The sequence below is a fragment of the Nyctereutes procyonoides genome, unplaced genomic scaffold (genome assembly GCF_905146905.1).
Source record: "Nyctereutes procyonoides isolate TBG_1078 unplaced genomic scaffold, NYPRO_anot_genome, whole genome shotgun sequence".
Classification (NCBI taxonomy): domain Eukaryota; kingdom Metazoa; phylum Chordata; class Mammalia; order Carnivora; family Canidae; genus Nyctereutes; species Nyctereutes procyonoides.
The window spans coordinates 15,924,098-15,951,769 of NW_026575131.1; the positions used below are offsets into that span (position 1 = coordinate 15,924,098).

A 27,672-nucleotide genomic window follows, 5' to 3' on the forward strand; every position below is an offset into this window, starting at 1 on the left:
GGATGCGTTTGGTGACGATGGCAGGGTTGGGAAGTTGTGTGAGAGATATATATGTATATCAACTCCCAGTATAGGTGTTTATCTCTTATTCTGTAGTACTTTATCGTATATTCCGAACCTTGTAGTCACATTTTATAATGCATATTTACCACAAGTATTTCAAACCTGAGAGCACCTGGGAGGATAAATTATGATAGGATGTAAATAAAGATACCCTTAAAAAGGAATTGGCATTAACTACATTCCAAAAGTTAGATATCTTGTCTAGGTTGCTGGAAATAAAACAAACCAAAACAAATAAATAAACACAAAATTACTGTGGTATGGGAGAAAACACAAGGAGGATGTTTATTTCAGGCAGATTATACCAAGGTGTATTTACATGAGCAGCAATCTGGGATGACCAGTAAAGCTATCACTTATAAACCATAATGGTGGATTCTTACTGAATTTGGAATGGTCATTAGTTGTGCATTAGTTTTGAAAGCCCATCATGTACTATTTCATCTACAATAGTGGTGACTTTGGCCTAGAATGGTCTCTCCACTCTCAATTTCTTTTTCAAAACATAGGTCAGCTAAGCTAGAGTGGTACCTTACCTGACCTTCTTCCATGCTGGATTAAGACTGTCCTGTCCTGTTGAACTCTGAACATTCAGACCTTTTTAAATTTTATTTTTGCACCCTGACTCCTTGGAACAGAGTTGCTTTTCTTCATTGAATTTAAGGAGTTGCTAGATGCCTTCTAGTGACTTTAACTAATGTATGTGTTGTCTTCTAAATATACATAACTTATTCCTTAAAGAAGTTTGGGCATCAGAAGCATTTGGCTCAGTAATTGCACATACATGATACCAAATGTGAATGATAAATGGGAAACTGCATCCACTAATGTAGTATTTGCAAGTATCTATATATCTGATACCCCAAGAAAAAACACACAGAGCAAAGGACTTTGACTTAACTTTTTTAAAAAAAATAGAGGCCAACAAACTTTTTCTGTAGAAAGGCAGATAGTAACTATTTTAAGCAGTGGGAGGCATATGGTCTCTTGTAACAGCATGAAAGCAGCAACACATTACACCTGAGAGGATGGGTATGGTGGTAGGGGAAATTGTCTATGAAAACAGGGAGCAGGCCAAGTTTGGTTTGATGAAACGCACTTTAAAGAAAAGTATTTTCCATGATGGAAATACATGGAAATACACACACACATACCACACACATATTTGAACTTATATCCTCTCCATTATGAATAGTAAACACGAAATTTCCCATTCCTCTCACATATTGAATGCACAAAAACAATTAGTTAACCTTGAGTAATTTCTGACCTTAGAGGAGGAAAACATAATGCATGAAGTCAGGCAAAATTTGTTTTACACTATGACGAAATGCTTATTTGGCCTTGAAAGAATACTGAAGTCTAACCTACTTACCATCACACTAAAGCAAATCTCTTGTAGCCTCTTGTAGGAGTCACTGTTTTTGTGGGAAATGTGTTTAGAGGACAGGAATAATTTGATTAACTTACTGCTTAAGGCAGATACACAGGGACTCTTGCCCACCCTAACCATGACATCTCATGTAGGGATAAGTGGAGTTCTAATTTAGAACAAAGTAAAAGAGCATGGAGTGAGAGCCCTGTGTTCAAAAATGCTCCACTGCCCACTACCCATATCACATTTCTTTCTTTCTTTCTTTTTTTTTAAGATTTATTTATTTATTTGAGAGAGAGAGTATGTGTGCAGTGGGGAGGGGTAAAGGGAGAGTGAGAGAGAGAATCTCAGACTCCCTGCTGAGCATGGAGCTCAAAGCTAGGCTCAATTCTATAATCCTGAGATCATGACCTGAGCTGAAATCAAGAGGTGGACACTTAACTGACTGAGTCATCCAGGAGCCCCCTCATATCACATTTCTAAACCTCTATTTTCTTTTTTTTTAAGATTTTATTTATTCATTCACGAGAGATACACACACAGAGAAAGAGAGAGGCAGAGACACAGGCAGAGGGAGAAGCAGGTTCCATGCAGGGAGCCCAAAGTGGGACTCCATCCTGGGTCTCCAGGATCAGGCCCTGGGCTGAAGGTGGCGCTAAACCGCTGAGGCACCTGGGGCTGCCCTAAACCTCTGTTTTCTTATCTGAAAGTGGCATTCCCCACTTTTTAATATTGCTGTGAGGACAGAATGACATGAAATGCCTGCTGTAGCAGAGAAGCCCTGTAAGTGCTCTGCAAGTGTAGTCCCCTTTCCCTTCAGGCCTCTTAGAGTTTCTTACCCACCCATGCCACATTCCAGGCACTGTGCTGGGCTCACAATGTCTATGTGAAACTAGATGTCCCAAAGAAAGGACAACGTTTAGAGTAGCTAAAGTTTCTGCCTGGTTTCTGGCTCTGTTATTAACAACTTTGAAAAACAGCATCTCTGTGCCCCAGTTTACTCACAGATAAAAAGTGTTTACTATTACTATCACTCTTTCTACCTTTAATGGAATTTTGTAAGGAATAAAATGGACCTTTTACTACTGCAAAATAATTTATAGATACAATAAATTACTCTTATTCAACAACAGTGTTTCTAAACCTCAGCACTATTGACATTTTGGGCTAGATAATTCCTTTCTGTGTGTGGGGGACTGGGGAGGGTGGCTGTCCTGTGCACTGTAGAGGGTGTTTAGCAGCATTCTGACCTCTGCCCGAACACAACTCTCTCCCAACTTAGTTGTGACAATCAAACATGTCCTCAGACACTGTAAAATGTTTACTGAGGGATAAAATCACCCTGTCTCCCAATGAGAACCCCCTGTACATGTCAGCTATGATAATTTTTAATTAAAACATCCATGGCCATCACACTCTTATGTGTAATATTAAATGTCCAAGGAAGTGGATGTTTTGGGAGTATGAAAGTTATTATCAAAATGTCAAAAACATGTACACAGGGAATGAAATAGGGCAGGGCTCTTTTATCGGTTACTGCTGAGGCTCGAAGCTGACAACAAGGGTATGACATGATATGCATTCCAAAGAGAGACATCAAACCCTTTATAGGCAAAATTTAGCCTATCCTCTATGACAAAGATATATCAAAGGAGCATTCGTTTCTTTAGGGAGAGAATAGTAGGAAAATGTTTCTTCTAAGAGAGTTGTAGAAAAAGCTGTGCACTCTTACCCCTCTACCAAGGGAAAGCAAAGGGGACACTTCTTATCCTTTGCCTAGCCACGTAAAAAGGCCTCACAAAGAACCACTCGGTATGTGCTCTCTAGAATTTGGGACACATAGGTTCTTTTAACTGACAAATGCCTGAGGAACTTCTAAAAGAGAGAGAGACCTGGACAATACCTGGTAGCAGAGTGAAGAGAGAGGCTGGACCTATCCATGAGTAGCTTTGAAAGGGACTCTATCCAAAAGACCATCTAGAAGAGAAAGACAACCTCCACCAGAAGGGACTGGACATGGACCACCAGACCCCAGGAACTGAGGAGACTTTTCAGCAGCCAGTTGGGCTTGCATCAAGGTATTGTAACTAGAAGTCTCCAGTGAGGGATCTCCTGGATGTCCTGCCCCCAATAAAAGGTACCAAACTATCCTATAAAATGACGGCATCTGATGGTTACCAGAGGGGTGGTAGATAGAGGGACGTGTGAAACAGGTGAAGGGGATTAAAGAGCACACCTATCATGATAAGCACTGGGCAATGGACAGAATTTATAAATCACTACATTATACACCTGCAACTAATATAACACTGTATGTTAGCTATACTGAAATTAAAATTAAGAACTTAAATTAAAACTTAGAACTTAATTAGAGCTTAATTTAAAAAAAAAATAACAGTGTCCGGCCATTTGTCACTTCTGGAGTACATCAAAGTCAAATTACAAATGTACCAGCAATCAGGACCTTTTCAGTACTCTTCTTCTCTTCTCAACCCAAACCCACTACAACCTTGGAGGAGCAAGAGGTAACATAGTGAGTAGGGAAGGAGAAATTCAACAGCAGAATGGAGACTAGGTAGAGAACTGACTCTCCATCCACTTTCATACTGTGGAATCCCTATGCTGAGGCAAGCCCAAGCTACTAGAAACAAGAAACATTAAGACGAAGGAAAGTCTAAAGTTTATGGAATAAACCAGGCTGAAATTTTCAATAAGTGTAAGAATGAGCCTATATTTAATTTGTAAGAATAATAACTATAAAAGCTATGCCACCTGCCCAAGTTTTTATCTGGATGCAGGGAAGTGTTTAAAGAACAGTGTTAGAAAAAAAAAATGTTTCCACCTGCACTCTGCTGTGTCTAACTTGTGTGCAAGAGAGTAGTTCCAGAGGTAAAAAACACAAAAAATGTCTAGTCCATCAAGTAGCAATTGAAATGCTACTGCCAGACCTTAAGTAGAGACCTTAAAGTTGTTATATTTGGGAGAGAACTTTGTTGAGTTAGTTATACTCTCTCACTTTAGTAGAAATACGTTTCTAATACCTTCTCTAGGTAGTTCATCATCAGGAGTCTTTCATACCATGTATTTTTATATATTCTCAGTAGTAATCAAATACATCTTTTTGTTTTTCAGTTTCTTCCTGGCCAGCTAAATCTTTTTCTTTCAAAATAACTCAGTTGGATAGAAAATTACCTCCCACGTAATGATGAGTTCCGACCGACTTCCTCCACCTCCATTGATGTTTGTTGGTGCCACAACAGGGACTGGAAGCAACCAAGAGAAACGTGGGACAGCGATTATTAAAGTACATCTTCATCAGGAAGAATTTTGTTTTTAGATTTCACCTTTCAAAATCTCATGCTGCACATTGTGAGAGTCTTGCATTTTTAATGAACATAAATTATGTTTACACATATCCAAATTTCTAAGAGAGCGGACACAGTTGTGTTTGATCCATGAGCACCCTGGCTCCAAAATTAATTAAAAATCGAGTAACATCATGTATTTGACATTATTATGCATCATCTGCTAATTGGCAAAATGATGTTCCATTCAGATGGTAACAGTGACACCGCTGATTTAGTGCCTAATTATACAGTTGTGCTGTAAACAAGTTACTGAGGCAGTATATTAATTAATTCTTTTTTGTAATAAACAAACTAAAATGATTTTTTTAATCAAGATGGCTTAACATTTAAAAATGCATTCTTAAAAATACATTAAGTACATAAATCCTTGTTATTGTAACTCTGTGTTTGAATCTCACATCTCCCAGTACAGAACAGGAAGGATTCTTCCTCTGACTTTTCACTTGCCAGTTAAGAGGATGGCCTCCTGTCAAGGATGTGATAGAGAGTATTTTCTCCGTTTAATTCTAGGACTCTAAGGCTCTGTGGGAGAACATTCCAGACACTGATCATTTTTATGAATTAGAAAACAATTATGCCCATCACGTATACCCTTGTGAGGACTCATATAATGAATAATAAGTAGTTTGAGGTAAATCACAAAATTGATGACAGTTATATGTGTGGGTCTTGTAGTATGTAATCAGAATGGGGTTTGACTATATATACGTGGAAGTGCTAAAATGTAATCCTTTTCATGAAATAATGGCAGATGCATCCTAAAACTGTGATAATGGATATATCTGCATGATATATTTTTAAACGTTGAATTACATGTAATTATCTATATTTGGCCATTTTTGATCAAGATCTAGAGATGGGGGGGGAGTACCTGGTTATTTTTGCTGACTGGAGGGCAGGAATTAAAATACATACTATTTCATTGCCCATTTCAAAATTTTCTTTCACTGTGAAGACCATTCAGACAAATCTAGACTACTTATTTTATTTACTGCCATTTGATACAGATGTTTAACTCTATAAACAACACAGTGATATAATAGTCTAATTCTTCTTTTTAATAATAGCACCTATCAGACATTATCCATTTTCATATTCAAATTTGCCCTTTGTCACTGCTTTGAACTTCACAATATATTTAAAAGATTGCCTTGTACCTATACCCTGTTTTCTAATTTCTATTTTTCAAATGAAACATACTAAACCTAAAACCATATTGAGAAGCGACTTTAAGAAGCTACACACACACACAAAAGGACACACTTCAGTATGTTTTGGAAATTCAGGGTAATTATATTATGAACACCAAGTCATACCATGCTACTGAAACAAGACTGTCGGGGCTTATTAGAAGGTAGTGCACAAGCTTTATGTAAAACTTTATAGTTAGAGTCAACCCTGCCCAAAGCTACCATGATCTGAATCAGCTGTACAAAATGACATAAAACTCATGGTAAGAGTGAGACATAGGCCACCCTTGGAGATTTTCATCCAGCCAGTCTATGGTAAGGACTGGAGACTTCTATATTTACACATTTCCTTATGCCAATTTCTTACTCATCTAGGTTAAGACCCATAGTTATGGAAAAATGCTGGTGCAGCCTGAAGGTCTGAGTTCAAATTCTGACTCTTTCTGAAACAGTCAGCTAAGATCCTGGTTTTCCTTTTCCTCTTCTGTAAAATGAAGGACTCTCCTCTCAACTCTAAACTTCTACGATGATCTAATTTAAGATCTTACTGTCAAAAATGTTTTTCTGTCCCAATCCTACAATAAAAATACTTATATTATCTTTAATATGAAAAAACCTTATTGACATCTGACAGTTGTACACACTTAATTGAAGTACTTTGTGCTTGTTAAACTAAGCCAGTGACAACAGAGTCATCCCTCATTTATATGACTGAATAAGAATGTGAACTTTGTTAGCTGCACACAGCAAGCAGATCAAATGTTATCCTGGATGTAAAATTTAGGAGTGGAACAAAGAGGATCCATTGAAAAAAACTTAAGAAGAGGTGATTTCTGAGCCAGGTTCCACTTGTATTTTGCTGTTCAGTGAACCAACTGATGCTCAATTAGTGCTTCTGTTAAATGAGCTTAGGATTTTCCTCATTTGCATGGGAAAGGATTTATACTATTGCTCAATGAAGCTGCAACTAGGTCAGAGTTGAGAAATAGATGGAAATGTGTGGCTGATTGCACCTACAGAGTCTCAATTAATTCTTGGCTACAACATTTAATGAAACAAGCAGTAACTCATTTGCATGTACAAATCTACAGATTCTCTGTTGGAGTTTGGCTAGAAAATAGATGAGATGAGAGGACAGATTCTGAAAAACTCTTACTTTTGACATGTCTGCTTAGTTATAATCATCTCTTATTGAACTTATATTTAGGAGAAAATACTCCTTGCTTTGTGTACATACAAATGTTAAAATGAAAGCTGATGGTTTCCTGCCTCTGATTTGGGGCCCCAAACAAGACCCATAAAAATACTTCTTACTTGTTTTCTTTAAGAACTACATGGTAAAAAGTCTTCCACGAATTTAGAATAATTTCTTACCTGATGCTTTGGTTCTTAACAATTCTGATGCTTTACTTGGTTCTCCAATCCCAATGCTGTTTCCAGCAACGACGCGAAATTCGTATTCCACCCAAGGACTCAAACCAATCACTGTTGCATTGTACGTCTTGCCATTGAGAATTTCTGGAACTAAAAAGGGAGTGGCACTTCAGGCATCAAAACTATCACTACTTAACAACAATCAATCAATCGAACAAACATCTGTTTTGGAAAAAACATCTGAAAACACTGGTGTCACTTACCAGTTGAAACAGCCTGCCAACCCACTGAAAATGGTGTCCGAGCTTGAACAGTAAATATTTGAATGGGACTATTATTATCTGAGCCTGGTCTCCAGCTTAGTTGAGAAGTAGTACTGGAAATGTGTTCCACTCTTACATCCTCAGGGGGACCTGGTGGACCTTGAAAAATATGTTTGATGATTCAATTATCTTTCAATAATTGAAAATTATTGAATTCATTGATTTGAGATGGGGCAGTTTATTCTTATCTGTTATACTTAGAAAATAAAGTATTGAACATAAAGGTACTTGTAGGAAATTATTTGAGATAAAGCCCTATTAACTCAGTTTACCTGGTAAGAGACTAATTTAGAAACCATTCTTTGAAAATTAGAAAATTCTGGGGCACCTTGTGGCTCAATCAGTTAAGTGACCAACTCTTGGTTCTGGCTTAGGTCATGATCTCAGGGTTGTGGGACAGAGCACCATGTTGGGCTCTGTGCTGGGCAAAGAGCCTTCTTAAGATTCTTTCTCTCCTTTTCCCTCTGCCCCACCCCCCTTCCCTCTTAAAAAAAAAAAAAAGAAAGAAAAGAAAAGTCCAAACATGGGATGTTTGATTATCATTTGTTAGGGACCTAATCTCAAAAAGTGAAAACAATTTTCACCTGTTCCTTTTCAAAAGGTAACTCAAGTAAATGAAACTTATATGGAGAACTATAGAAATATATGACTTTGATGCTGCTCTGATGAGAATGTTTATTACAAATAGAAGGCATGCCTAACTTTTAGGGACTGGAGCTGCACACTGAGTCTGACCATTCCTAACAAATACACAAAATCTACTCAAATCAATATCCATATTCATACTACATATGCCCTGGAATCTTAAAGTTTAGAAAATAAAAGATCTGTGTTTTTATCTCACTTTTTTTATCATGATATGGTTGGTTACTCAAAGATCTGCCATTTACTTATTAACATTTCTGGCTGTGAATAAATAATGTGCTCATTTATTTCCACCATTATGCGTACCTCTAACAATGATATCAGCTACAGCAGATAAACTTTCTAGAGTTGTTTTTACCGTGCATAGATATTTTCCTGAATGATTTAACTGAATATTCCTTATCATCAAATCCCCAACAGATTCCTCCTGCAGATAGGAAATGAGAGGGAGATAAAAACATAATCATACCCAGCAGGTCCCCCCCCTTTTTTTTACAGCTGGATAAATGTTAAATATGAGACAACTCTGAAATTAGGAGATATACTAGTATCATTGTAGTTGCTCATATATGATCCCTTTTCTTATCCCCTTTATTATAATTGCATCTAGAACACAAGCATTTCTGTGAAATACATAACAAAATAAAACAAAAACAGATGCAGCTTCAGAAATAGTGATCATCCATGCAAATAAATATGGAGAGAATAATTATCAAAGATGTTGATTTCTGTAAAACACTTGATTTATATTATTAAGTACTTAAAAATTTCATCAACTTACCCCTCCAATCCTTTCAAAATGAGTGACTCCTTTTTTTAAGTCTATGACATCTCCATTGAAAGACCATATAAATACAACTTCAATGGAAGGGTCGTGGGACACCTGGCATGGTAGGACTATACTCTCTCCAACTGTAACATCCATTTTGGAAGGTGGAATGGTAATAACAGTCCTCTCTGTTAAGAAAAAATACTATTATTATAAAAAGCTTATAAGATGTGAGTATATGGTGACAAAATACATATTTTGAATGGTTTTGCAACTGCTAGAAATTATATCAATATAACTTGGGACTTCTATATCCAGTATCAATAATCTGATCCACTTTTTTCAAATATTTCTGCATTAATCAGTGTAGCTTATTACCTGTAATAAGGCATAGTTTTACTCATATTTTATAGAAAAAAAGTTGATAGAAAACTGTAGACTTCAAAAGACATTATTCCACACATGAAAAATGTACCACACAGCTTTTATTGCCTTTTTTTTTTAATTCTGAAATTTTAGGTGCAACATTACAATTCATACACTGGTAGCAGCTCTAGCCTGCATTAATTTCATATGCTATGAGAAAAACTATGTCATTAAGATCATAACTACCAGAATTTATATAGAAAATTTTAAGCATAAGTGTATATTTACTAGTTATGAATATAATATTTATTCTATTTCTAAAATAGCTGTGATAATAATTTTCTATTTTATCTAAAGGCACAACATGAAGAGGAAGGAGGTATGTCTTCCCTCTCTTACCTAGATTTTGCAATGCTAGAATTCTACATCTGTCATAAAAAGTCCCCTCTATAAACATTAGTCACAGTGCCAACCATTGTTCTACAAGCCCTAGTATTTCACTGACCAAAATTTCAAAGGTCATTTCCAAAAGTGTTCTAATGGACTTGAGAGTCCTGTATTTTTCCAGTTAAAAGAAAGTCATGGTGATAGATCCTATCTGACCACATTTTTTATAACAAGATAAATAGTTTTGATTTTAGAGGGCCAAGAATTGATTGAAAGGGGAAACTCAGTAACGATAAAGAAGCCCTGGACATACATTTGGATTCAGATCTTACTAAAATAAAATATATTTTAAGGAATTTACATTTAAGAATTAGGGGTTTGGGCAAGTGATACTGAAAGAGTACTTAGATAAAGAATTTTCAGAACTGTGAAATGAGAACCTGGAAAATCTCTTTCTCTAAAGATCATTCATGAGATAAAATTTAACCCTGTAGGAGATGGACTGAACCTTTTACTTTCCTTCTGGCTTTACCATACTATTCAAGAATCCAAGCAGGGAAAAAAAAAAAAAAAAAGAATCCAAGCAGGTATTAAGATTGAATTTGTGTGTTTAAATGGGTTAGTGTGCCAACGTATTTTATCATAGAATGCTTAAGTATTATTCTAATGTTTAATTCTAATGTTTAAAAAATTGCAGTTGTTTCCTTAGTAAATATTTGAGAATGGAAAGTAGAAACTAATAATCTTGGGTTTTAAGGTACATATTGATAAAAGAGCCATGGAAAAATAAAAGCACTCCGTATATTTCTGCATATAATGCAGAAAATCTAACTCCACCTACATCAGGTATATCTTTATGTTTGCATAATTTATTTATTTTTATGTTTACATAATTTAAAATTTCCATTTCCTTTATTATATTGGGTGCATTCACTTTCATTCTAATTATTTCTGGAGAAAAGTTTGGAGAATGATTAAATCCATTCTTAACTCCAAGTCTTCTTCACTTCTCTTCCCCAGAGTAAGGGTTTCAAGAACACTTTTCAGAACTAGAAAATATTTTTCTTCTTGTAGTTTTTTGGAAAAAGAATGTACCACTAATGTCTTATTTACATTTATGAGAGGATGAGTTGGCTAATTGGATGTGTTGGTAGAGCAAAACTGCTCTGATTTAAAGTTTTAGATCATGCAATTAAAGTAATTTTCAAACATTAAAAATGACAGCAACTTCTTCCATTTATGGCACCACAAAGTAGCAAAGTTAGACAAATCACTCCTTGTATACACAGCTCTTTGGTAGTACAGTAATAATGACTAAGACTTCATGAATAAGAAATACTGTATTATAATTTATAATGTTTAGATGTCATCACTAGTTAATTCACTTATTACCTAGTATTTACTGAGCACCTACCAAATTCCAGCCGTCTGCTCAGGAGGAAAAAGAAACTCATCAAAGTCACATGGTGCCTGCCTTCACAGAGATCTAAGTCTAATGAGGGAAGGTGACATTAATCCAATCATATTAATGGATATATAGTCACAGCTGTGATAATTGTCATATATTAGAAGTAAATGATCCCACTAAAATGGAGAGTCCTGAGGGGTTTATTGAAAGAGTTGCTTTGGCTGAGGGTAAAAGGCAAATAGAAATTAGCTAGTTAAAGATAACAGGTAGGGGGAAGGATGCCTATGTCGGCAAGAGGAAGGAGCATTTACAAAAAGCCTGTGTGAAGAAGAAACATGGATGGTAGATGTAAAGCAGTGGTTTTGCTGGAAATCCTAGTATTACTGAGTATAATGCAGGAGCAAAAAGTTAGTAGAAAGCTGGGTGATAGTCAAAATAAAGACATAAAAGCCCAAGATGTTTTTAGGATCTGCTACATAATCTATGGGTTACAGTGTGAAATGAAAATGTAGGGTGCCTTGGTCAAAAAGTAAAGAAAGAAGTTCTATTAAAGGTACTAAATATAAAACAAGTAGCTTTAAAAATGTAGTTTAACTTATAAAAGGTAATAAGCTAAGAGCAATACATGAGTAACAAACAGCATAAACTTGCCAGTTGCAAGAAGTGTATTTTTGGTGTCAGTTTTACATAATACATTAAATAATGCTTTATTAAAGTTATCTTGCTTGCTCTAAGCTTTTTCTCATGTTTCTGGAAATTTACTTATTGGAATTTACGTTTTTAAACAACTTCATTTTCAATGGATACAATTGACATCAGTCACTCATGACTAATGTAAAACCACAAATATTTTTCAGTAATTTTTGATTTTGCAAAGGATCTTTCTGCTGATATAACTTACAGAACTGTAAAGAGTCGTTTATAGGATGTGACAACATTGAAATACATTTCTGATAAGTTATTTTGAAATATAAATTTTAGAACACCTAGAGCTGATGATTCTGGGGAACAACTTTTTTTCTAGGAGATTTAACTCTTCATACAAATCCGTTTCGTGTAAGTCTGAATTAAATTTCAAATGTAAATTCAAACAATGGGACTTTAATGTTCTTCCAGCATACCCTGTAACTTCTGAAGGCTGTGCAAGAAACTAAAAGTGCCTTAATGACTTGTGTATAATCCAAAATGCCTATTTATGCATTCTGTTGCTTATCTTCAATTACAAGGAAACGCTCATTAATAATTGGTTCACCTGGAGCTTCGTATAAAAATAGTGTTATTTTCCATTGAGTGGAAAAATCTTTAAATTTAATTTCTGTTTCTAAGCCTTTGGATATTAGCTTTGCAATGTTGGACAAATTTTTAAAACCACGCATGCTAAACTTTTTGAAGAATCTGAATAACTGTGTGATATGCCTCACTGCAATGCTCATGTGCAGGCTTTTATTTTTGCAAGCCTTTGCAGACAAAGTTTACCGCTTGGACCCTGCAGATCCTGTCCTGGTGCTCAGGTTGCAGACTCATTTCTGCAGACGTCACACAGATCACACCACAGATGCCGATGAGCCCCCCTTCTCAGAGCCTCGGTGCCCCGGACTACCAGGAGGCACGTGGCTGCCCCGGTACCCACTCCATCCCGGACACTGCCTGCTGGGCGAGTGGGCCGGTTTCTGTTTGCACGCAGTGGGTTGCTGCATCAGAAGGACGCGCATATTTCCTCTGCTCAGGAGCACACTCCGCATTCCCATCCGACTTCACCGACAAAGTACAACCTCAGAGACAAGATGACTAAGAATTTCAAGACAGTGACATCAGGGCTAAACACCAAAATGGGCATTTCTCAGCAGACTCCTATGTGACTGAGCCACCCACCGACGCAGCCAGTCCTGGATGTCTTTTTTTTTTTTTTTTTTCTGACAGAAAATGGGAAGCATTGAATGTAGGACGCAGAGAGGCACCTGGGGCGGCTCAGTGTGAGAAGAGGCTGCCTTGGGCTCTGGTAGTAATCTCAGGGTCCTGGGATCAAGCCTTCCTTGTATGGGGCTTCCGGCTCAGTGGGGGGTCTGCTTCTCCCTCTGCCTCTCCGCCCTGGGCATGCTCACTCTCTCTCTCTCTCTCAAATTTAAAAATAAGAATAGGGCAGCCCAGGTGGCTCAGCGGTTTAGGGCCGCCTTCAGCCCCGGGTGTGATCCTGGAGTCCTGGGTTTGAGTCCCGCGGTGGGCTCCCTGCATGGAGCCTCCTTCTCCCTCTGCCTGTGTCTCCGTCTCTGTCTCTCTCTCTCTCTCTGTGTGTGTGTCTCATGAATAAATAAATAAAATCTTTAAAAAATAAAAATAAATTAGGAAGCAAAGGCAATGGTATAGAGACATACTGATATCTGTAGGATGAAAAAATAGATTATATATAAAAAGAAGTCTCTTCCATGAGAATCCACTTTTTATACAAAAGAAGGGGCTACATGGTTGTCTGAGCATAGTTCCCTGTGAGTACTCTCCGGTGGGGTGGGGGTGCTTGGCCAAGGACTCTTGACTGCTGTATCCTCATGTCACACCAAATGCAGACCTGTCCTAATCCCGTGTAGGTCGTTCTGCAAGAGCCACAAGGCCGCTGATTGCTACCCTACAGCCTTCTCTTCTATAACCACGCACAGCTGCAGGCTCAGAATTCAGAGTGGATACCCCACAGAGACAAAAATCACATTTGTGGAGAATGGGAGAGTGGTTCTCTGCCACAGAAATATACAGACTCTTCGACACTATTTTAGGAAAAGAACAAGGACTGTGCTTTAGTTCATTAACGAGTCCTCCTGTGCAAACACTTAAACTCTTAAGGAACTCTAATATCAGAGATTTTTTTTTTCAAACCATTCAAATCAATCTCAGGGAGCACAGGGATGTATACACACATCTCCTTACTCTTTTCCTAAGAGTCCATATATATACCTGTACAGTAGGTGTAATAGCCCAAAGCTCATGGTTAACACTGCAGCACTTGTCGGCTTTTATGGATAAGTGAGATCATTATGGCCTGAATTATAACAAATTAAAAAAAGGAAAGAAGTCCACTATGTTAGACCCTATCATAAGTTTGTGAAACTTTGAAATTCTTTAAGCCTCTTTCTCTTGAAACAAAATAGAGATAGCTATTCCTTTTCATCCTGTATCATTTCAATCTTTTTGCAAACTCCTTAAGTATTTGTAGAAATTCTAGTCTAGTAATTTAAACTTTTTAACATGCATAACAAGTTCTCAGAGAACATGTTAAAAATGTGAATTCCTCCACTCCTACCAGAAATACTGATTCAGGACGATCTGTGAAGGAAACAGAGAATACGGATTTTTAACATGCCATTTTTTTCAGTTGATTTTGATGTAGTTAGTCCAGGGACCATGCTTTGAGAAATACTGCCTCAGGTTTTGAAATCTGAATCTGAAATTTCTATTTAAAGAAAATCCAAGTTATGTAAATATATTGTCAGGAAGTCTCTAATGCTTTAGAGCCAGGAAAAAGTCCTAGTGAGTAAAATGTTATTGGTTAGTAATGCTTCAAAAATAAATACATAAAAATGGACTTTCAAGGTTATTTAACTGTAATTAATTCTGTATACTATATCTGCTTTTAGAATTTCACAGTACATTTTAGCATATTAAAAGCTCTGAGAATTTCTGGATTAAAGAAACTTTTAAAAGTATATTTAATTCTAGGTTTCCTACGCTTACTAAAAATGGAGCAGTTTTAATCCATATGACACCTCTTCATACGTCTTGGGATATAAGAGTGGTATCTGGGTAACAGTCCATGGAGAATATGATTCTTGATTTTGGTTCAGGTCATGATCTCAGCTCAGGTCATGATCTCAGGGTGGTGAGACGGAGTCTCAAATTAGGCTCCTTGCTCAACTGGAAATCTGCTTGAGATTCTTTCTTCCTCTGCCTTTCCCTCTGCTCCCACATCTGCATACGTATACATGTGTTTTCTCTCTCTCAAATAAATAAATAAATCATCAGAAAAGAAATACATTTCGAGATATAAGAGATTCTGAAAAAAAACGTTTGAAAATACGACTGTCATGGTTGAAAAGGATCAACACACATCCATATACACATGCATATGTGCTTATCTTTGTGTATTTATTTAGCATACATACACATACAGAAATACATATTTATGAGATGATCATGTAAATTTGAAATCTAATTCTGGAATAATTATTAATTTTGTAATATAAGAAAACTAGATTTATTGTTATATTAAAAAGACTCCCTTTTCTTTTAAAGATACATTATGAAATATTGATATATGAAATTATTAATTTTGTAATATAAGAAAACTAGATTTATTGTTATATTAAAAAGACTCCCTTTTCTTTTAAAGATACATTATGAAGTATTGATATATGAAATTATGATGTTTGTGATTTGCCTCTAGATATCTGGGGTGGATAGAGGAAGTAGAAGGGGAGGGTATGGCTGAAACAAAGTTGGGTATGAGTGATGATTAACAACCCTGACTGATGGGTGCATGGGAGTTCTTTACACTATTTTTTCTACTTTCCTGTTGTCATTCTCAATAATAATAATAAAAGATAAACAGAAAATGATGAAGTTAGTGAATATGTGCATACAAAATAAGGAAGGATCTTTCCCATTTAGCTTCTAAAGTGATGAGGATATATTACTTTTTTAAGATTATCCTAAATATGAATGACAAACATTCATGAAGAGTCCATAAAATTACAGAATTTTAATGTTTCCATTTTCAATCTATTTTAGTGAGATACAAATCATATAAAAATAGCTTTATCTAACAATCCTATTCTTAATAAGTAAAAGGAAAGGTTTAATAAAATATATAATGCTTTTGATGAACAGCTTTACTCAAATTCACGTAGTCCTAATAGCCAAAGATGCTTCCAGAACACATCTTTAGGTATGAGTACCTCAGGACATATGAGAAGTGATATTAAAACTTTGGTCATGGGATCCCTGGGTGGCGCAGCGGTTTGGCGCCTGCCTGTGGCCCAAGGCGCGATCCTGGAGACCCAGGATCGAATCCCACATCGGGCTCCCGGTGCATGGAGCCTGCTTCTCCCTCTGCCTATGTCTCTGCGCCTCTCTCTCTCTCTCTCTCTCTCTCTCTCTGTGACTATCATAAATAAATAAAAATTAAAAAAAAACAACAACTTGGGTCAGAATTGTTTAGCATAATTTCTTTAAACACAAATGAAGCTTGTTCCCTGTATCAATGTCCAAACACTATTCCATATTTTGAACCCTATGTTTTAGAAAGTAAGGGATGGCAATCCAGTGTGTAATTGGCCTTTCCTGATCACCCAGAAAATATTCCTTTTGGTCACTTTTTAGTTGTTTCTTTTGTACCTTCAACTCAACAACAATTGAAACCTTCATCTGTGAGTAATAATCTTTCAATGTCACTGTTCAGAATAATAACTGTTCAGGTATTTCTGAAGTTACCAACTTCTCTCAAATAATGGACAAAACAGGAAAAAAAATCACCAAACCTTTCTTACTCTGTACAAACATGTGATTACCTTCATTTGTCTATGACATTATAGGAAATGTTGCTAAGATACCAACATAAAGAAAACTAGTATATAAATAGCACTTCAAACAGGTGACTAAGTTCTCTGATATTTTCTCTCACTAGTTAATTTGTGAAGACTACAAGTAATTACTTTAAATCTGGTCCTCTTTGTAATTCCTCAAATCTCAATTTAACATACCCATTAACATAGTAACACTTTTCATGGTTCTTAATTTCTTCTTCCATTTACATGCTTCAATCTGGGATCATAGGTTTCCTAACTATAGGAATGTCATCAGGAGTGTCAACAGCATTTCTTTTAGCGTCAATTTGTTAGTGACGGGTTCTCAGAGGTTTGTGTGAAAGCATCTCTACTTTGTATTCATTTGGGAGGATATTTTTGCTGGGAAGAGAATTCTTATCATGAATGTCTTTCAGTCCATTAAAAAAGCCATTCCACAGTCTTCAGATTTTCTTATTTCTGTTGCTATCGCAACAACCAGCCTTATTGTTGTTCTTTTGAAGATAAGTATCTTTTTTATTAGGATAGTTTTCTTCTTTACTTTTGGTTTTACCACTATGTGCTTACTTAAACATTCCTTTGTGTCTGTCCTCATTAGGGCTCAAATAATTTCCTGAATAGAATGGCTGCTGTCATTTTCAGTTGTTGTCTTTTTAAATCTCTGACAAATATTTCTTCATACACTACTCATCCCTCATTTTCCTTCTCCTCTCCACTCCTTTTGGAACTACAATTTCACATATGTTGGAACTATTCATATCCAATATACTCCTTATGTTCTTTTTTTGTCTTCCCATTGCGTTTTATCTCCATGTTGCAGTCTGGATATTTTCTATTTACATATCCTCCATTTTACTAATTCTTTTCTCTGTCACATCTAATCTGGTATTAAATCATTTTATATTGTTCCTAGTTTTAGCTTTTGTATTTTTCAGTTCTAGACTTCCAGTTGATATTTTTTATTGCAGTAAAGTTGGTACACAATATTATGTTAGTTTCAGGTGCACAACATAGTGATTTGACATTCTATATATTACTCAGTGCTCACCACAATAAATGCAGTCACCAGCTGTCACTGCATAATGTTATCACAATATTACTGACTAAATCCCCTATGCTGTACTTTTCATTTTCATGACTTCTTGGTTTTATAACTGGAGGTTTGTACCTCTTAATTCTCTTCACCTATTTTGTCCATCCCTCCATCTCTCTCCCCTCTGGTGACCATCTCTGTATTTATGGGTCTCTCCATTTGTCCCTTTATTTTTTAGATTCTTCATATAAGTGAAATCATATGGTATTTGTTTTCCTCTGTCCAACTGATTTTTACTACATGCCATTTCCTTTTTTAATATTTTATTTATTTATTCATGAGAGATACAGAGAGGTAGAGACATAGGCAGAGGGAGAACCAGGCTTCTCTTGGGGAGCCCAATGCGGAACTCAATCCCAGGACTCTGGGATCACAACCTGAGGTGAAGGCAGATGCTCAACCGCTGAACCACCTAGGCATCCCAATACATGCCATTTCCCTTCTGAAATTCATCTTGTCATCTATTTTTAACATATTAATCACAATTATTTAAAAACTCTTGTCTAATGACTTTCATATTCCTATCAGCTGTGACTTATTGCTAATGTCTGATGTTCCTCTGAGTTTTGATCATTTGGTCCTGGTTCCAGCTATTCCTGGTAACATTTTACTGAATACAAGGTCCTGTGCATCAAAATGCAAATGTTTTTACTTTGTTATATTTTTTTTCCAAGAAGATTTACTTGTTTAATCTGCTGTAAAAACAGCAGAACCCAGTTGGGAATAGATATGAATGCAATCTGAATGTCACTCATTTTAAGCACTGGTCAACTTTGCTCTGTTTTTATCACCAGGACAAAGTCCTTTAGATGACTCCACTCAAGACTGAGTTGTGCAGTAGGCTTCATTTTATCTGGCTAATTCTGAGCCCCAATTTTTATCTTCCTTGCACTGTGAGGCTATCACAATTTCTGCTTGAGACATTTTCTGCTTTCTGCTTTTTTTTCTTTTCTTTCCTTTTTTAATTTCTAATTTTACTTCTTGGAAAGTGGCAAGTTTCTGGAAAAAAACACCGGGGAGTGTGGGGATCACCTATTTGTGCATTTCTTTTCCCCAGGATATTGTCCTTCATGTTGCAAACACCTTAGTTACTATTATAATTCCTTTGAAATATAGTTTTTATTTATTTTTAAAAGATTTTAATAATATTTGTGGCTCCTATGGTGTGACATTGGTCTGACAAATCTACTTCAACTACTCAGGACAAAAGTTTCTCCCAATATTATTAATGCTTAATAATAGATTGTGTATAGGGTTGAAAACATTTAGGCCATTTATCATTAAGTTTTTAGATAATACTTTGAACAGTATGATAACTGATAACATTGGAGAAAAATTATTCTTTTGACAGAAGTAGAAACCCTTAACATAAAAATATACTAATTGTTTATTCAGTCTTTTATTCAAAACCATTTAATTAGTATCAAATCCTTACCTTCTTTCAGGTGTACATTAGTATGAATACTAAGCAAATGAAACAACACTGAACTGAGGAACTAAGAGGACTTCCATCATGAGAGGTAAAAAATCTAATTTACATTTTAATAAGAACATTCTTGTTTCTAGAAGGGAGACCTGATGGAATCAAGACAAATCATGAGGTTGCATGTGTGGGTTTCTCAACCTCAACATTATTAACATTTTGAGACAGATAATATTTCACTGCATGTATGTATGGTGGATTCAGAGTGAGGTGAGGAAGCTGCCCTGTGCATCACAAGATATTTATCAGTATCCTTGGCCTCTTCCCACTAGATGTCAGTAGATCCTTCAGTTGTGACAAACAAAAAATACCTCCACACAATGTCTAAGGCCCCCTGGAGGCAAAATCAACATGGTGAAGCACCTCTGTGCAACAACAGCATTTGGGAAAGAGATGGTAGTGGTTTAACTAAAGCTTAGTTAAGTGCAGTGGTGAGAAGTAGTTAGATTCTAAATGTATATTGATGTTGAGGCCATCTGTTGGATAACTCCTAGAAAGCTAGGAGTAAAAATGACTAAAAGGATTTGGCCTGGCAAATATCAGTACAGACTATCATTAATACAGAGGGAAAGACCACAGTAGGAGCAAGTTTTGGAAATAAGAATTAAGAGGCCAGTATTAGCATATAGTAAATTGGTAAGTGAAGATGATAAATTGGTGGTGGATTTGGAGAAAGGTATGTATTTGAACTGAATGTATCATTTTGGAATTAGCTTGTGGATGGTACTACCACGATGAAACTGAGTAAGATACCAAATGAGTGGGAGTAGATATAGCAGAAAATACATTCAAGAACAAATCCCTGGCACACTCCAAATTTAGGAAATGGGTAAGATTAAAAGGAATCAGCAAAGTAAATGGAAAAAGAGGGACTTAAGATGTAAAAGGAAAACCTGACAAATGCAGTGTGCAGGCAGCCAAGTGAGGAATGTGGTTCAAGAAGGATGTGATCAATAGTCTGAAAGGTTAAGTAAATGAAGACTGGGAACTGACTGTTGGATTTAACAACGTGGAGGTTACTAGTGACCTTGTTAAGAGCAGTGCTGATGGAACGGTAGGGGAAAAGCCTGGTTGCATTGATTCAAAACAAAGTTGACCAGAAAGATTGGAAAAAGAAAGCTCATTTGGACAACTTCTGAAGAGTCTTGATATAAAGGAGAACAGTCAAATATGGCTGTAGCTGGAAGGGAAGCAGGGTCAGAAAACGTCTTTTTTTTTTAAATGATGAGAATAACAATATGAAAGTATTCTGGTGGGGATAGTGTATTACACAAAATAATAAAGATGAAAGAGACAGAGTGAGGCAGACAGAGACAGAGAGAGGAAATTGTCCCTGAACATGAGAGGGAATCATAGCTAGAACAAAAGTGGAAGATTTGGATTTGTGACCCAGTATCAACCAAATTGTGCTTTACTGATTTCTTGATAAATTTTGTTTAAGCAAGAAATAATTAAAGCTTGACTCTTTGTAAATATTAGTAAAGAAAAATACTACACTACAAAATATAAGATATATGATATCCTGATGAAGATAATTGATTAAACACAGTGTTCATTTTCAGTTTTTTATACATCTAGTAAATGAAGCCAAAAGAAATTTTTCCTAAGACCTAAATCCACCAAAACAGAGATCAAAAGGGGAAACAAAATTTGAGAAGCTGGAATGAAATGAAATGATTTCTAATTGATCTGCCATAGAGCTCAATCCTATGCTGGCTGTGAGGAAGGCAGAGAAGAAAATCCTTGAACATGTCAACCCCCCTTTTGGACTTTATGAATAGGAAACTGTTTGGTCTCTGTAGTGTTTCCCAGGCTCAGGAGAAGACTGGCAAATTATTCTCTTGAGAGGATATGAAACAGAGGGTCTCTGAACTAACTGCTCAGTACCAAGCACAGTTAAAGATGAAGGAATCTTACTAAAAACAGGGAAATTAAGGAACATGTACATAGTAAGGACTGAGATCCATGTTTTGTGATCTCATTTAGCTCTGAGGGGGCTGGCTGTCCGGCCTTTGCTCTCTGAGCAGGAAAGCAGGGTAGGAAGGGGGAGGGAAGCTTGTAAGAAGTGGGATTTTATAAACCTAAGAGAAAATCCTAAAAATAGTGTTTTAAAATTTTCCAAGGATATATATTGGCCAGATCAACCTTGTGTGAAGTCCAGTATTAAATGCCGCCCCCCCCGACTTGATCAGAACTTTCTATAAGAATTTTAGTGCCCCATTCTTAAATATGAGCAGACAAGATTCACAAAGTATCTTAGTATACCTCTTGATAAAGGAAAGGAATTAAAACAAAGAAAGAGGAGAAAGCAGTTTGGGACCACAGAAGCCATAGAGGAAAATTAAGCTAGATAAAAGAAAAAGTGAAAAAATAATTTTTTTTCTTAATAAACTTATTCACAAAAAGTGAGATTGTAGAGGGTCTGGGGGCTGTACATGGGCGGGGGCCTGGGGAGCTCTGTACATGGAGCTGGGAGACAGGGGAGCCTCCCGGTGGAGGGGTACTTTTTAATAAAAAAAATAATGGGAGCTACAACCACTGCCTCCCCCCTCCCCGATTAAAAAGACACAAAAATAGACGTCTCTAAGGTAAATGGGGAGCTTGGGCTTAAGGGTGTTGAAAGGGTTTCACAGGTGCCATGGCTTAAAGGGCTGGTCACAGGCACTGGGGCGGCATCAGTTGGTAGAACAGCACGTAGCCCTCGCTGGATACCACCTGGTTTTCACTAATGGGGGAGCAATATTTTCAGACAGACAAAAAAAGTGCAAGGTATTACATAAGGGAAGAAAGGTATTACATAAGTCAGAAAATAAAAGGACACTTAGACATTAAAAAAATAGCAAAATCAAAAATTTCCAGAGGGTAGGACCAAATAGATATCAAATGGACAATAGGAGAGACAAACAAACAAAAATACATACAGTTCATATACACATTTACAAACTGTATCTACTATCTAAATTTATAAATATATAAAATATAATAAACTACGCACAGAGATACATACATATATACGTACACATACCACACGTAAACTAGAGTACCAGTTTAGGAAATCTAACTTTTACACTAATAAGTATTATAGAAAAAGCAATGGAATAGACTATTAAATTATCCAGGAAGACATTCCAGGTTAAAGAAGTTTGAGTTTTCGGGATGGCAAAGTGAACCAAATGCCCTGTATAAAGGCTGAAAATGGATTTACACCACAGCACATCATCAGGCAATTGTGGAACCCTGGGAATAAAGAACTGAGAGAGACGACAGACAGAAAAGATGTCATAAACAAATCAGAAATCAAAATGGTTTCAGCTTTCAGAGCACAGTAACATCTCCATATTGCTAAGAATAACGATTCTCAATCTAGAATTCTGTTTCCAACTAAGCCATCAATCAAATGTAGGCATACAATAAATAAATTTTCAAACATGAAAGATCTCCAAAAAATTACATTCCTCTTGAATTCTTTCTCAAAAATCAATTGGAAGTTGCATTCTACCAACATGAGGGAGTATATCAAGAAAGGCATGATGTTTAGGTAACTAGGCTCCCATGCAGAAGGGCAGGTTGATATTGAAGGGAGACAAGGAAGACAAAATTAAGGAATGGATTATTGTTACGTCCACTGAAAATTAAGCAAACAAAACAAGACAATTACTAATTCTAGGGGAAGCAAATACAGGGAAATCAAAGTCAATCTCTGAAATAAACCCTGTACAGAGATAGAAAAAAAAAAAAAACAACCTACAAACACAAAGAAATCAGTGTGATGGAGTCTTTAATCTTCTTCTTTAGCAGGCCAGAAATGGAGGAGTTTTTAATCTTTATAATATAGCGTTCTTCTTCGTACATATACTTGCATAAGGGTTGGATGTTTTCTATCCTCTTGGTCAAGTGCAAGGTTTATCTGCTCAGACATGTGTTTTACTGATTAAAGTCTGTATGAATATACAGAATATTGAATATACACTACAAGCAGAGTAGAGTTTAATTTCATAATATCAATTATGCACAGTGTAACCATAGCCAATATATTCCAGTTTACCTTCAGGTACCATTACCCATTTATCTTTCACCTCAATATTTAAATAATTTGGGAGAAATATGAAAAGACTACCAAAGACCCAGAATAAAAGAAACAAAGAATAGTCTAGAGAAAGTAATTATCTAAAACTGGAGTTGTCTAAATGAGAAAATATGTCTAAGTATTGTGCAAGGTAACACTGAGAAATTCCCTAGCAAGTAATAATATAAAATGTAAACACAGGTCTTTTATATTAACAAGTAATCAAAACAGGGTCTGGCATCTATTTAAAAAGAGCATGCACTGTAGATTCTGCTTGCTGAATTAGATATGCCAACTACTCAGTTTCAAAGCTGTTAATACATAATAGGCAATGACTATTTATGACATCACATTTATATTTGTTATAAATAGGTAATGTTCACTCTGTCCTCCAAGTATAACTCTGTGCTGTGCCATAGTAAAGCATCAGATTGAAGAATTCTGTAGTTTGACAGGAAATGGAATTAGGAAATTCTATTTTGCCTGGCCACAGGATCTAGTAGGAAGAGGATGTTTTCTTCTGAACATTGATGTGGAGAGGAGGGCAGACAAAATGAGAAAATAAAAGCGAGAAGATGACAATCAGGGTGAATTGTGTTCTTCTGATTACTCTTTTCCCTGTCAGCACTGCCCTCCTCCAGACCCATCCCTCACCTGGGCTTGAAAGAATTTGCTAACTGCTTCCTTGAGTATTAAAGATCCATAGATTGAAAACGGAACTTGCACCTGAGGGTCTTTTACATCGTAATGATGCACATTATCCCTAAAAAATGGCACTAGAACGTAAGTGACCACCATGTCACGTTAGAAATAGAAGGTTCAAGCTGCGGGAAGCCTAATAGTTTCTTTTAGCATCAGAATGGAATCAAGGACATATTACTAAACTTCCAATTCCAAATACTCACGGCACACATGTGTTCAGGTTGGGGAGAGAAAGTGAAGACGAAAATACTTACAGTTCAAGATATGTTTTACTGCACAGACTAAACCTGCTGTTGATTAAAGTTTTGTTTTGTTCATTTTCAATAAAAACAGAAAGTAGATACATAGTGGTTTAAGCCAAGTGAAGGAAGCCAGATATCAAAGCATGTGAATATACTGTATGATGGCACATGTAGGAAATCAATGGCAGAAAAGAATCCTAACAGTGGTTGCTTCTCTAAATTGGGTGGGAGCAGGAATTAAGGGATTACCAAGCAGCAGGATGGAAAGTTCTATAGAGTGATATTAATGTTCTGTATTAGGCAGAGTTTGGTATACAAAGGTATGTGCACTTGCCAAAATTCAGCGAACGTACACTTAAGATTTGTGTATTTCATTACATGTAAAATTCACCTCAAATGGAAAAAAATATAAATAGATATTGAACTCTAATAAGTGAAAGCTGAAGTATTTAAGAAAGGTACTAATTTTTGCAAGTCACTTTATTTTTATTTCCAGTGGACTTGAAACAATATCACGTGAAACTGCATGTGTCTCATGCAGTTACTATTATATAAATTCAATGGAAGATAAAAAGAAGGAAAAAGGTTCTGTTCTTACTAATACAGGGGCCATGGTCAAATTGTTTTAGCAATCTATGCCTTGGTCTCCCCTTGTGTAAAAAAGATAATGATTATTTGCTTCACATTTTTGTGAGGGATCATTGAGATGATGTATATAAAGCTCCTATCATAGTGCCTGGAACATAATATATATTTAATAAATAGTGGTTAATGATAATAGTAATAAAGAATACACCACCAGTAATAGTAAAAACAAACTCTTCATGACCTCATGCTAGTTAGTAATAGAGCTAGTTCATCTAATTCCTAAGTCTGCACTCTTCATGACTTTGAGAAATGGTGTATACTCATCTGTCTGACTTCCTCCACTTAGCTTGAAAGACTAGCTATACACTTCCTACTTTTATTAAGAATAAACAAAACTGGGGATCCCTGGGTGACTCAGCGGTTCAGCGCCTGCCTTCGGCCCAGGGCGCTATCCTGGAGTCCCGGGATGGAGTCCCGTGTTAGGCTCCCTGCGTGGAGCCTGCTTCTCCCTCTGCCTGTGTCTCTGCCTCTCTCTCTCTCTCTCTCTCTCTCTCTCTAAGTCTATCATGAATAAATAATAAATAAAATCTAAAAAAAAAAAAGAATAAACAAAACTAAACAAAGCTTAACCAATTTGGGCTGAATTTATTCAGCAAAAAATGTCTGGGATAGTAAAAAAAAACAAACAAAAGGTGCAGACTTGAAATTCATTAATATCTGTCCTTTCCATTGTATATTATGAAACACATATTTTTAAAAAGCAGCTGTTCAGCCTACCTGGAAATTTTATCGGAGTGATATGTGCTACATTTCTAAAAGACAGTGAATTAAATTGTTACAGATCAAAATAACATCAATGTTGTTTTTGCTTAAATAAATTTTTTTGGGGGGTTGTTTATTCTTTTTTCTTTTCTTTTTTTTTTTTTTTACATTTTTACTTGAAGGGATTATGGAACTCAAGTGTCAAGATTTCACTCAGCATGATTTTCAATATTGGTGGGGGAAAGAAAATTCCTAGCCAGTATATAAATTCACTATGTATTTTTCCACCTGAATAATGCTTCCACTAATAATTTTTAAATCAAAGTTTTCTTTTTATAAAAATGCTTTAAATCATTCTTTGTGGAAAACTGAAGTGCATAATTAAACATTCTGAAGAAAATATTAGCAGTGCCGGGAGACTTCTCGGTGTTTTCAGTGGTGTTTTCAGCCACTAAAATATGACCCATGTATTCCAATGTGCCTTGTCATTTCTGTGAAATTGTACTTTTGGTTTACTCAATAAAGCTGAGCTTCTCAATAAAGCTGGGCTCAACACCTCAAATCCCTTAAAGTCCCTTTTGAAGCCACAAAGCCTCCAATTATCTACCTATCTTGGTATTTCTCTTAGTAAATATAGAACCATAATGGTGCACACCATCATTCTGCTGGAGAAAATGGATAGCCACTCTCTATGCTGGTATAATAAAGACTTCTATCACAAAGAATAAACAACTAAATGAGCAGCAATAAACTTAATTTGCACATTAGATATGCTTTTCCAAGTTCCGACATTTCAGTTGAAAATAATGCTGAAGCAATGAGGCCTATAATTGAACATCCAAAACTTCTCCAGTGGGGAAACAAAAACAAATGTTGCCTGCAAACAAGATCATTTTTATAGTCTGCTGTTATTCTGCCTTTTAATAATTTTTCAAATGCCAGATCAAATAATCTCCCCTTTTATGTGATTTTCATATACCTCTTAAATGTGTGTACACACTGTAATTCTATGCAAATCCTCCAAAATAAAAACACCTAAACTCTTTCTCTTTTTGATTTCCTGTTTGTGCCTATGGAACATGTCCTCAGATTACAATGGGCATCTTCTGAGGCTCTGGCAATGCTGGTGCTAATTGCACTCCCAATGTTTGAATGGAAAATGGCTTTATCCTGCTGCATGAGTGAAATAGAAATCTCTGACATACAGTGCAGATAACTTCAGAATCCCCTTAACACAGATAAGCCATATCAGCTAAAAACTAAGCTGGAAAATATCTTACTCTTGTAACTATTATCTTTTTACATGTTATCTAACAACAACATTTCTTGCATGACTGAGGCTCATCAGTATATTCAAAGAGAGGATTATTTTATCAGCTTTACTGAAATTTCTCATTTGCTCCTTACCACCCTATTACCAGTAAGGTCACCATATGCTGATTTTGGTGTGAGAAACAAAATTATATTTGACTCTGTAGTGACACTCAGATGAACATTCTAGACAAGAAATTACACACACACACACACACGCGCGCGCGCACACACGTTAGATCATCTTAAACAACCAGATGACTACACTCTTAAGAGTCAGGAAAATGGTTGAATCAATGCATATTATTGTAATTCTTTCTCAGATTAAAGCTTCAAATTAAACCTATAAACTTGTGGGTGGTAAAATAATAATTCTTTGTCAGTAATACCTTTAATGTAACTACTTGAAAGAGAATTAGAAGTCCAGTTAAAAGGATATGCTATGACAGACTTATCTTAGACCTGTATTTGCATAGTATTTTCATAGTTTAATAAAAATCATACAATACAGATTAATAAAAAATGAAGTTTCTAAAGACACTTTTATTTGTACTTTATACATTTTGTGTTTATGTAGTTATTTTTAAATG

At 36.0% G+C, this 27,672-nt stretch overlaps 1 protein-coding gene across 1 annotated transcript in view; it reads right to left on the reverse strand.

Annotated features, from left to right (window-relative positions):
- The window catches only part of CNTN6 (contactin 6), a 155,622-nt gene that overhangs the window by 17,879 nt on the left and 110,071 nt on the right, over positions 1-27,672 (reverse strand). Inside the window, 5 exon segments of the mRNA XM_055344121.1 lie at positions 4,631-4,701; positions 7,371-7,520; positions 7,634-7,792; positions 8,645-8,765; positions 9,120-9,295. Of these exon segments, the coding sequence (XP_055200096.1) occupies positions 4,631-4,701; positions 7,371-7,520; positions 7,634-7,792; positions 8,645-8,765; positions 9,120-9,295 (677 nt within the window).